This window comes from Haemaphysalis longicornis, unplaced genomic scaffold, assembly GCF_048455015.1.
Source record: "Haemaphysalis longicornis isolate Haplotype H1 unplaced genomic scaffold, Haemaphysalis longicornis Haplotype H1 scaffold_10, whole genome shotgun sequence".
Taxonomy (NCBI): Eukaryota; Metazoa; Arthropoda; class Arachnida; order Ixodida; family Ixodidae; genus Haemaphysalis; species Haemaphysalis longicornis.
This window is the reverse complement of record NW_027526204.1, coordinates 92,759,341-92,772,055: the sequence shown is the minus strand read 5'-3', so window position 1 is coordinate 92,772,055 and position 12,715 is coordinate 92,759,341. Positions and strand designations below refer to the sequence as shown.

At 48.6% G+C, this 12,715-nt stretch overlaps 1 protein-coding gene across 1 annotated transcript in view; it reads right to left on the bottom strand.

The window, feature by feature from the left end:
• LOC144159939 (uncharacterized) overlaps positions 1 to 12,715 on the bottom strand; it is an 84,747-nt gene that overhangs the window by 38,997 nt on the left and 33,035 nt on the right. Inside the window, exon 3 of the mRNA XM_077691586.1 lies at positions 1,032 to 1,251. Coding sequence (XP_077547712.1) covers positions 1,032 to 1,251 — 220 coding nt within the window. The remainder of the gene's footprint in view (positions 1 to 1,031; positions 1,252 to 12,715) is intronic.

The following is a 12,715-nucleotide window of genomic DNA, read 5'->3' as shown; positions in this document are numbered from 1 at the left end:
GGGAATGGAAGAACAGCAGAGGGGTACGAGAGCAGCAGAGCGGGGAGGAATGTGAGTATCGGGATCCGCGGTGAGCTTTGCTTGGGCAGCGGACTGAATGTCGTCATAAGGCGCGTTCAAGGGAGAATCAAATTCTATTTGTGCAATGGCGCAGTCGATTATTGTGCGATGGCGAGATAAAGTCTCTGCGTAAAATGACGTCTAGGGAGCAGGATGGCAGCACGAGGAACTCGACGGGGTACACGACGTCCTGGATTGTGACAGGAGCCGTGCAGGCAACCAAAGGTTTTATACGATGCGCAGTTTTGGTACATAACGAAAATTGCGGCAGCGGCGTCGTAACTTTCCTAAGCGAGGGGCAAATATCGGCGGTAATGACGGAGACCGCTGCGCTTGTGTCGTCTAGTGCGACTGTACATACACCCTCAACAGATACGTCGATTACATTTGTAGGCCTTTTACAGTTCGAAAGTCGCGCAGCTCTTGCCTCCGGAACTGCGGTGGCTAGTTTTCCTGTTCAGTTTGGCTTGAACGACGTCGCATAGGCGATAGGGAGCAGCAACGTAGGGAGCTTGAACGGCGGCTATCGGTGTCACGTCGGCTGAAATCCTTGTAACAGGTGGCAGATAAAGGTGACCTGGGTGGCACGTCGGTCATTAGCAGCGAATATTCGTGTGGAGAGCCAAAAGTGTGGCTTCCAATGTCCTCATACATGGCGGACACGCGGCGGAGGCAGTAACGGGCCACATGGCCTTGAAGTCGGCAGGCGAAACAGATGGGGCTATTATCAGCCGTGCGCCACGGATTCCCCGGTGGCGGATTCCTGTGTACCGCAGAGCGTGGCGGGGTTGGCGGAATGGCCAGAAAAGACGTCCCAGCTGGCTGTACCGGTCTCCCTATGGCTTCGGCATACGTGAGGGGTGCATAATATAGAGTGGGAATCGCAGTTCCACTTACTTGCCTGAAATATTCCTGCTTGTAGCAGAAATATGTGCTTTGCAGGCACAACTGCAGAAGTTGCGTTATCTCACCGACGCTGCGGCAGGTCCTGGAGCTCAGGCTGTCGTCGTCCTCGAGGGAACTTGTGATGGTTGCGACGGCCAGGGAAACAGGGACGCTGGTGATAAGCGACACGACGTCAAAAGAGACGAGTCTGTCCCCACGGTCGATCGGTACTTCGGAGACAATTTCGACGAAGTGGCCGGCGTCCTTGACGTGGGTGGATGTTTTGCCGACGAGAGGGGAGAGAACCTGATGAAGGATGAAGGAAGTTGGACAGGGATCGAAGTGGTGAAGTTCTGAAGTCCACAATAGGCCGGAGCGGCACATCTGGTTTATGAATTTTGGGTAGCCCATAAAACCCAGGCACTGAGCCATTCCGGCAGATTAGTCGCAGATACAGGCTTCGGAAATCGGGGTGCTATTTCAAAATGTTGGCCAGGAGTTTGTTCAGCTTTCTTTGAACTTGTGGGGTTGGGTCCTTTTTCAGTTTTTCGTACGTTGAGCAATCGAAGAGGTCTTGAACTTTGCTTTCGTAGGCTTGGCGGTCAAGCACAACGGTACAATTCCCTTTGTCAGCAGGGGACGAGTGAAACATTAACCCGCATTCTTCGCAAGGAAGGCATTGTCATCTCCCACAAGCAGCGTCACCTCTTGGACGGCTCATACCTCGACATAAAGAGTGGTCGTCAAAAGAAAAAGCCCAAGGGGTCATCTAGAAAATTGCTTGCGCAGAATGCCCCGCTAGTTACGTTGGGGAGACCATGAACTTTCCGGAACGCCTCCGCCAACACAAAACGACGCTCACAAGTCCGACACTCAGCGCAGTGCATTGGCCGAGCACTGCGAAAAAGCTGACCACAGGATTAACTTTGACGGTGCGCAGGTGATTGGCACCGAAACCCATTACTCACAAAGATTACTCATTGAGTCCTGGCACATACAAGGGAACCGGCAAGGCCTGAATAGATCACTCAGAGCCCTTCCCACCGTCTACGCCCACGGCCTCCGACGCGCAAGGGCAAGATTCCAGTAATAAAAAAGAAAAATAACAAGACACCTATATACCCGCTGCTTCTTGTCGTACACAGTCACCCTTGATGAAGGAGCCGAGTTGGCTCAGAAACGTTGGGACCGCTTTGAATAAACGCCCTTGGTTGGTGTATTTGCCTCTTCAAAATTAAAGAAAGTATGGCACAGCTTGCAGTGGGGGTGCATGGCTTGCAATAAAGCAGAGCTGGCAGCCCGTCTCCCTTTGTCGGAGACAGGGCTGTTGCATTATCATCATCATCATGACCATAATAATCATCCCACTTGGTTCACTGTTGGAGGAATGCATCCCCATCGACCTCTAACCGCTCCTGCCCTGCGCTACTTGGTGCATTTCCCTCCGAATTTCCTGATTCCGTCCCTCAATGGAGTGATTGGCCTTCCTGTTTTTGCATGCCCACCCCTCGGTGTCCATTGCCTCACCCTCTTAGTCCGCCGATTGTCATTTTCTACAATTACGTGGCCAGTCCAAATTTATTTCTTTGTCTTTATTTAAATTATCATTTCTACTTTTGTTTTTTCTCTGATTCAGGGAGCTCTTGGCTGTGTCTAAGCGTTATTCCGATGATTATTCGCTCCATTGCTCGTTGAGCCGACATAAGGCTGCTTTCAAGTCGCATAGTGAGGCACCACGTTGCCGTTCCATGCATCATCACCTTGAATTTTCTTCCAGATGAATCTCTAAAAGTTTTCTGTGACTGGGAGGCTCTGATCGTTTGGCCTGCAGGTTTTCTTGTCTCATCCCAAGGTGGACCGCGTTATAACGTGCTGGAACTCGCGGCGAAGCCAAAAGCCAACGAGCGCTATGAAACCAAACGAAAAGCTCTGCTTCCGGAATGATGGGATAGCTAAATCGAATAGACGCTGGTTTCATGTCATGAATAACCTAGGTTTGAATCCTACCAGAGAAAGCGTCTTTTTTTTTATTTGGTAGCCCATTTTTGTTCCTCGCCTCTGCGAACCCCGTGCTTCCCTGGGCTATGAGGTGGCGTAGTGGTTAGGTCGCTGGTTTAATGGAGCAGGGGTACCAGGTTCGATAGCCGGGACGTCCCTAAGCGCACTTTTTCTTGGGTCTTCGAGGTTTTGTGGTTCGACGGACCGATTCGTGTCAGTATAAATAGCTCTGCTGGGAAAGACACCAGTAAGTCTACCAAAAAAAATTCCCCCGCACCTCCCCGAAGGCAATCGTGCAGAAATGCGAATGCATTGGGTGCACCGATGAGTGTGTTGCGAGTAATGGAGTAATTAATGACGAGAGTGTGAACGTAATCATTTATTCATCAGCACCTGTTTGTGTTATCGTTGTACCTGACGGCCACAATCACTGCCTTGTGATCGCTAATGTGCACGGTCAAAGGGTCATTGAGAAGCGTACGCGCGTCACAGTTTCGCGTAAAGACCAGATCAATGCAACTCCAGTGAATGGTAGTGGGGCACGTGTCGAAGCCGGCAGAGAGACAATGCATAGAGTGCCTGGTCTGCATGTACTCGACCAGCCACTCGCCACTCTTCTTGCGCACGTCAACGTTGAAGTCGCCAACCAAGACTATGGGGTCAGAGGGTTTGGAGCGCACGCGCACACTTTCCATAGCCGCGTCCAGCTGCGCGGCAACGGCGTCTCGAGCGAGGTTGGGCGCGAGGTACACGGTCACCACAAAGACTCCGTCTCCGGTTTAGGCAAGGGTGTGCAAGTCCTTGTACACCGCCAGGGAGAGGCGTAATGCTCGCGTTGCATTGTGTTGCACTTCTTTCTGGTGGTATCGTTGCTGGGAGGGATTCGACTTCACCGACTTCTATCGCTATCAAGGCACCAGTCGGCAAGCAGTAATGGGAAGGTGCGCCGGACGAGGAGCGTACCGGTACCCGAAACTCACGCTCATCGAAGGAACGCGCCCGTTGACCAGAGACTCGCTGCACGAGGCACACACCAGGTACGACCTGAACGGCGCCAGACGAGGGTTGTCGTCACAGACCGCGATGATGGCGTCACCGTTCTCATCAACTCCTCTTCCAAACTCGTTCCAAATAACCCGAAGTGCGTTCAAACGACTAGCTCCTTCTTGATGTTCCGGAGCGCGTAACGCGTTCGGCATTACGTGCTCTTCGCTTCGCAGACTTGTCTTCTTCTTCTCCAACCGATGATGATGACGTGGAAGCAACTGCAGTGACGTCACCGCCAGGGAGAGGCGTAATGCTCACGTTGCATTGTGTGAACCCCCGACTAAGAAATGCATTCGCATTTACGACAACGACGACGACGAAGGCAGAACTACGAGGCGCGCGCTCACGTGCGCTCGCGCTTGAGGAACGCAGGCGCACGCGGGCCAACGGAGCAAGACAACCCCCGGCTAATAAATGCATTCGCATTTAAAACAGCGTCTGGCAAGTCATCAGTTTTGGTATTGTATACAAAATAAACGCATCAATGGTGGTATGCTAAGTTTTACTGAGGCCAGTGCAAACGAATATTTTGGAACACGAGGAGACGGATTTTTTTTATGGCTGGGCAGTATTTGGTGCGTGCAAGCCTTTCGACGTTGCTCCTTTTTTCGTATAGAATTCGCGGGGGCAAATAATTTTAATTCCAGTGCGTCGACAGGACACGATCATCATATTTGTCGTTCCTCTCTTTACCCTTAGCTCCGAAAATGAGAATGTCCGAATATTGGGCTGAGCAATGGTTGTGTCAGTACTCCTGACACCAGATCATGGAATGCCGCCAAGACATTTCCGAAAAGAGAGCTGTCGCGCGATGTTACACCAAAAAATAAGGAAGCAGGGTTTCTGACAGTATGTACAAAATTTTGAGGGAGTAGTATCTGAACCTCTAGAAAAAGTTTAAGAATTTCCCACAAGCACACACAGGAGCAAAAGTACTCCATTACTCCACTCAGGGTTCGTCTAGAACCGGCTGACACAGCTTGATCTAGCAAGGCCAAAGAATTTCTCGGACAACTGACCACTACTTAACGTGTGGTCATTGCAAAAATATCAGTGCTCCATTGCGAAGTCCACACAGTACTATAAGAAAGTAGGGCCTTGTCTGGGTGGGGTTGTATGCTATGCATGGTAGTTCTTTGTGGCATAATTTGAAAGGTTTAAGCGGTTGCTTTTTTGCAAGAGAGTCAGGTCCCTCACTTTCCAGGACAAACATTTGTTTGTCGTTATCGCCAGTGCCACATATAGTGTAATGCTGCGTTATGTAGAAGGCGACAGCCTGTACTCTAAATACAGCAGCTATGCCCAGGCGGTTGAAAGTCTCTTAGTGTGCATAGCAGGCTCGCGCACGGATGCTCTGCCCAAGTGCATGCATCAGGGGAGAGCTCCAAAGGCATTCCGTACCCAGAACAGAAAAGGCATGCGAAAAACGTCCCGCTGTGGTCTCTTCAAGTGTTAGGCAACCCCGAGCCTTTGAGTGGTTTTCCACACTGTGATTATTTTTGTAGCATTAGTTGGTCGTAATTTGAGTGGAGTTATTGTCATATTTTGAACCTACAGAAATGTTCTCGCATGAAAATATCAAGGACACGGCCATACATTGCAAGCGTAGGTTAACCAGTGTGCAGAGAAGCACCCACCAAAGGCAAAAACTGACAGAGAAGACCCAACTGGCAGTATTAAAGTGACGCCTAAGTGTCACAGCGCATTTGAATATAATATTGAAGGTGTTAAATATATGATCGTACGTAAATACAAAGGGAAAGTTTGTCAATACTTATCAAAAATCGCTACCGTTTTCAAACTTTCTTCTGATCATTTTGTTATTTTTATACATTACGGTGTAATGCACCGCCCGCGACTCACCGCAATATTCCAAAATCGTTTGATATAAATCTCATTGAGCACCCTGGGATCAGGAATTGGTTACGGAAATCGCAAATAGGAGTCAGAGCCATTAAGCGGTAGTGAGGTGAAAGCAAAAAAGGAAGTCGTCATGCGGGTGTATTCTTGGAGCATCTTAACAGCTGAAGAAATCAATTCGCACACTGAACTTAAATGGCTGCTGTGGGTGTCCTCTGATTTCTCCATGCATGCATTCATATCAGCGCACGTGCATGAATCAGGAGTAAGGACGTAATTATGCATCAGCTCGTCATGCACAACAATTAAGAAAATAGCAGTGGCTTAATTCGGCTATGCAAGGACATCCTTAGGGTGAACTAAGGTTCGGCTGGTTATTGTTAGCTTTCCTGGTTGCCCAGGATTATCTTGATTATCATGCTTACTGCTGCTTCAATGACACACACGCTATACGCATTATGTGGCGCATGTATAATTATCAAGCGGCTAAGCAGAGCGTCAGTAATTGCATTTGAGATAAGCTGGTTCCACAAGCGCACGGCGGTGTTTTTGCGACACACGAGGCATCGGTTCCGAACCCGTCCACCCCCATCATGATCATCAAGTAGACCGGGCCCAAACGTGCGGAACGAAGGTCGGCGATGACGCTGGGCGCGTGGTGTGTGTGAGAGACGCCGGGCAGCGAGCAGCGTTCTGCGCGCCATGTGACGTAACTGCGCCTCGCGCATGCAGAGCACGGTTCTCCAGGAGCCATGCGAAACTGCTCAACCTCGCCCAGTCGGCCCAGTGTAGCTCATGCTGCAAAAATACGTCCATGACTAGAATCTTCGTCTCGCAATTTCGGTGTCTGAAATGCGAAATTTTCTGACGGTTAATTGCAGCCAATAGGACGCAGAGGAAGGTTAGAAATATCCATTAAGCCAATGTTAGAGGACGCTTGCAGGTGGCGACCTCGAAAAGGCGGTATGGTCACATACGAAAAGCAGATATCAATTGGTAGAACATTGAAAGCGCTATGAAAATTTTGGAGTGCGTATGGAAATGGGAGCTTATATTTTAGTCTGGAGAACACCTGGTTTTTCAAGTTGCACTTCTGAACGACGGGTTGTCTGGGGGCATGCATTTTTCCCAACCATGTATTGTGCGCCAATATACACAACGAGAGCGGTGTTTGGCGTAATACAGTACATGCACAAACTTCACATACCGAATTACCCATGTGCAAACAGGCACTGTCCCATGGCAGTGTGTGTGTAGATGATGGGTCTTTTTAAACAAAAATTCACGCATTACTAGCACTACTGCGATGTTTCGATATTGCGATTTCTGTACCGGGCACAAGAAAGCCTGGGCAGCTACAAAGCACAGAGCAACACATTTATTTGAGTGCGTGTTTAGGAACAAAAACGTACCCGTTAGACAAAAGAAACTGCATCTAAACATGCTGAGATAAGTAGAAAAGGCACGTTCGGGCTTTCTAGAAGGAAAAGGACTTACTTGAAGGAGAAGGAGGAGATAGGAGTTACTTGAGGAGGTACCATGCCTCTAAGAGGTTGCTTAGGCGCCGGCCTGTCGTAATGATCATCTGCTGCTACTCCTCAAATACCGGCTTGCTGAAATATTTGCGTCACAGTGAGGGCAAAACTGAGGCTGTTTTGAGAAATAGGTACTCGCTGGCTAGGCTTTTGGTGCACGGGAGAGTGTCTAGTGGGAAGAAGGAATTACTTGCTTCTAAGAAAGCGCTTCGGCTGCGAGCGTCGTTCGGGTACCTCTCGCTGCTCCTCAATTCTGGCTTGCTTAAATATTTACGTCACAGTGAGGGCCCAAGTTACACGATTTCTGGTAAATCGGCACTCACACGTTAGTCCAAAAATGCTTCGAAGAGTCTCGGGAAGAACCAGCTATTTCCGCTTCGTACAGCTTCTCCATAACACATACAAATCAGGCTTTCTACACTTGAAACGGCCTTGAAAGACTGCAGCATCTCGCGGAACCTGTATGTAAAACTCCTGTTGTCCTTTCTAAAAGGACCCAGAAATGCTTTTAACGGCGGAACCTCAAGTGCATTCAGATGGCCGAACGCAGAACAGGGGATTTGTGAGCCGAAGGTGAGCCCGATACATTGTACGAATATTTTGTAAACAATGTTTGAAGACAGCCTTTCTCAGCCGATGAGCCCGATGCCACAGTGACCCCAATGCCGATGACGCAACGGCGAGGCGCCCCCACGTTCGCAAACTGCGGTTGACGTAGGCGCCACCGGCAAAGTCACTGCTATTGGCGGCCGGTTGCTCTTCCGGGTTCCTGTCCGATCCAGAGTAGGCGTAGAGTACCACATTTCTGCAGCGAGGTTCCTAAGCGAGCGGTCAACGTCCGCTTGGTAAACGTGAGTGATCCGAACCACGTCGTTGGCTGCAAAGCCAGCGAACGAAGTGGTGTCAAAATGAGGGACTCAGTGCCGAAAGGTCCGCGCTTGCGAGCTGTTTGGATGGAGCGCATCGGCCTCTCGAAGTTGGTGGTGCTGAGAAGTTCTCGTGTTTGTGACAGGAATTTCCCGTCCGAACCATACATCTACAACCCGGATTTCGTACACCGGAGTGCACTGGGCATAAAATATTTTCCTTTGAAGAAGAATACCGGACCGACGTTGTTCCTTCCCAAAATACATGTAAGTCTGTCTCATTGGCCTCCGAACGAGGAACGCGCACTCAGCTAGTTTGACAGGAACAATGGAGATATATTAACTGGTGTTACACCACTTATGTACTATCCAGCCTTCACATGCAAACAATATTCACTTGGGCCTCGCTCCTTGCGTGGGATGGACGGCGGACGTTTTATGTATAGCGCACAACCCCGTATGTACCGTAACTTTGGTCCTGCCAAACTCGCTAGAGGTGCCCTGTAATATTGGATAACAAGCGCATTATGCGCTGAATACAATAAGGGGATGAAACAGTCGTTGATAAGACTTCGCCAAGTTAATTTCATATATATCGTATAAGTTGTGCTGGTGAGAGGCGACTGTATGGCAGATTGAATATCGAGGGGGCATTTTGCAGACTAACAGGCCAACACCACCTTGCGGCTTCGCGTGTCGCCCAAGACACAGACTGATGCCCCTGGTACTGAGGCAGGTGTGAGGCCTATTTTGAATCTGCCAGAACTCCACCACTGGCTGCAGCAGTGCCTTTCACCCCTCTGCCGGCGAGCTTCAGGCCAGCCTATTACTCGTCACCTCGAGCAGTGGATAAGGCGACGCAATGCACCAGAGGACGAGACATGTTGGGCGACACTACGTTGGCATCTAAAGTCGATGAGATGTGCCATACAGATGACCCAATGTACAACCCACTGGATGTCGGCGTGGATGCCTCCTTAAGCAGGTATAAAAGATGCTGCTTTGATGGCTACTAACCACGCACACAGATGATGAACGAAGAAATAGGGAATAGGGTAAGTGCTGACTCACAACTAACCATATTGAAGAACAGATTTAAGAACACATAATGAGCTGTGCATACCAGGGGACTGCAAACCAGCAGGAGCAAGGTGTTATGGTTTATGTAATTTTTCCGTTTCTTGTTTTCTCAGCATAGTGGATGGGCAGATTATGCATGTGGTTTCCAGCTTTATACTTTGGAATGCCTAAATAAACTAATATTCAGAATGCATGGGGTTTTACGATATTTTGCATCTTTGAAACGTAGCAGGGGGCGACTGCAAACCAGCAGGAGCAGGGCCTTATGTTTAATGTAATTTTTCCCTTTCTTGTTTGCTCAGAATAGTGGATGGGCAGGTTATGCATTTGGTTTCCCACTTCTTAATATGGAATGCCTGAACCACCTCATGCATTGTCGTGTTTCTGGGTGAAAAGAGCAGGTAAGTTTTATTGGGATTAGCATTTCGGCAACAGTTCTAACAGTGCAGTGAAAAATGCTCCTGCGTACCTTTCCCTAGGCTACTTCTGTGCAACATGAGGCACGCAATCCAACAAAACCCCGTCTGACTTACGTACTGACCGCTGCATATAAATAGAGCAGTGTAAATCACACTTGTTCTGCACTGCACAAACCGTACTTTGTTGCTTACCTCCCAGCCCTGACACCTGCCTTCAGCAGTCCTATTTATTTTATGCTGCCCAACAGACAGCTTAATGAGCACTTCAAGACCACATGAATGCTCTAGTTCTTCCCAACATTCGTTAGTTCTTGCAACATTCGAGGCACACAGGAGACCACAGCTAGGTTTTCTCCCTCCAGAGTGGTTTTTGTGATGGCCACTTGCACATGTAGCAGGTCGATTTGGGTTAGAGATCGTTCTATTCAACGTAGCCCTGAAGAAGTTTTTTTGCTTGTCAGTGCTCGTCCTGATGTTTCTTCTACCCTCATCTATGAACCAATACAAACTCACCCAGTTGTCTTTTCTGAGGCTCGTTTAGTTAGCATTATTATTGGGGCTGGTAGTACTCTGCATCATGTTTTTAAAGTAAATGATAGACAGTGCTTTTAAAATGTCATATTCTGCTCATTTCGCGCCCAATGGAATGGACCTACTACCTACACAAATACATGTGTTGCCATCATCATTATATTATTCCATGAATAGATCATTAGCCATTATTCCAAAAGCTGCGCTCACATACAGTGTGTGCCCGTGTACTTGCATTGGTAACTAAAAGAGATCTTGGTGGCATTGGAAGGCAAGATAATGTGTTGATTTGAAAGGTGTGTTCTTCAAGCATTCATGCTTTTTTACGTGTATTGCCTTTTTGCCGACATGCGCATGACACAGAAATTGCTGGTATGCCACGTTCCGGAAGTTACACCCCTTCTGATGTCACTTTCACTCTTGAATAAACAACTGAAGGTTTCTTCTCTTCTAGCACACTTTACTTGGGCAATACGAGTTTCAGTTGTTCCATAACAGCTAACGCAATGCAGAGGAACCGAGAAGTAGCTATTTTTGCGTATTTTAGATTTTCTAGCAAAAATAAGAGGGAGAGAGAAGAAACTTTAGGTTATTTGTGTATTTTAGCATTTGTAGCAAAAATGAGAGACAGAGAGACAACAAACTTTTATTTTCTGCATGACCTAAGTGCAGGCCCTAATTTGAAAGTTCAGTTCATCGGATCAACCGAGTACTCCAGAATGCCCGTGCGGATCCGGTGCACGTGTTTATAGAGAGCTTCATGGGCAGCCTTGATGTTTACTGTCGGCGGGGGAGACAGCCAAAGCTCCCAGGAGGTGATGGAGGCGAGGGATGGGGCAAGAGATGGCGGGGTGCAATCCCAAGAAGAATGAGAGATGGCTCGGTAGGAAGAACAGGTGGAACAAGAAGGATGGCCAGGGCGCTGTAGATGGAGTGAAGAATGGGATGGGTGGGGACAGAAGAGGTTTGAGCCTGCCAAATGAGGCACGCAGCGTCATGAGATAGACGGGAACTGAGGGTGGGTACAGGGTGCGTGATAGGCATTGGGTGTGTAATTCGTAAGAGCGGGAAGCGCGGTTTTGAGTACGAACCGTCGGTGGGTGGTACAAGGTTGGCCAGGACATGAGCGGACCCGGGAAAGGTACTCTGGGGAGCGCGTTTGCTGAGGCGTTTCCACACAAGCCAGCGTGGCCAGGAACCCAGACCAGTGAAAGCGTGGCCGAGGATTCTATGCAAGTATCGGAGCGACGACGTCAGTGGTGTGTGGGTGGGTCTTATGGTTGGCGGAATTACGAAGGGCTGACTCACAGTCGGAGAGGAGTACGTCTGAGAGCAAAAGTACTAAACTCGCTACGCATTTTCATGCAGAAACCAGCTCCAGGAGCTTCCTGTTCACTCGGAACAGAAATTTCTCACTTTCGGAAGGTGTCTGCAGCAGCTTTTTGTGCACTGCCGAGCCTGATGCAAAACTGGTCGTCCTAACGGAAGCGACCACAAAAGTTCACCGTCACTGGCGCGCAGCTGGAGGCCATGAGGCAGTGCGCTGTGGCCCACACGACAACCGTAGAGAGCTAGAGAAGTGTAGGTGGCAACCCCGCCGGAAACCTCCTCCTGGCGTCAGTCGTGTTCTTCTCGGGCAGCCTTGTTGCAGCCCCAGTGCTCCGCTTGCCAGCGTTCTTCAACGTGCAAATTATCATGGAGAGGAGATTTTACAACTACCAGCGAGCATACTTGGTGCCTGCTGGGAATGAGGTCGGGCAGTGTTGCAAGTTGTTTCACTAAGGCTTTTGTGCCTGGCGACATGACATTTGAAGCAGTTTTGAGGTAACTCTCCTGCTACATGACAAAAATGCAAAATACGGTAAAACCCCATGAATACCGAATATAAGGTACCTTAAACAAGGCATCTGCCTCTGTTCAAATTCTCCATTGTTCTATGGCTGAAAAATATAATTGATTTGCACAGATTCAGCCACAATTCAATTATGTGCATTCTTCACTGTTCAGGTAATTCGGATTCGCAGCATGAATCAAAGGCGCACCTAAAAAACTTCGAGACGGGAACGGGATGTGATCAAGCCTGTGTACATCTCGGAGGCACAAAAAAATGCACGGCAATAATTCCCAACCAAGTGAAGAAAACAATGGCTATCGCTGAGGCAATCAGTCTAATCGATAATACCGGATTTCTCTTTTTTCTTCTTTTGTTTTCAAATACTTTTGTGCCCTTTTTAAAATCGTCACCTCTTCTAGAAAGGAAACGACAGTCACTGACATTTCCAAAAAAAAATGTTTCGTTATTTTAAGCAAATGTTTTAGTTGTTACGAGAGTACCCGCGACAATTCAGACACTCAGTAACTGGGGCATTCTCTCTGGTGCCATGAAATCCAAATTAACGGAGTTTTATTGCATCTGCATATTTTTTGGGGCTAG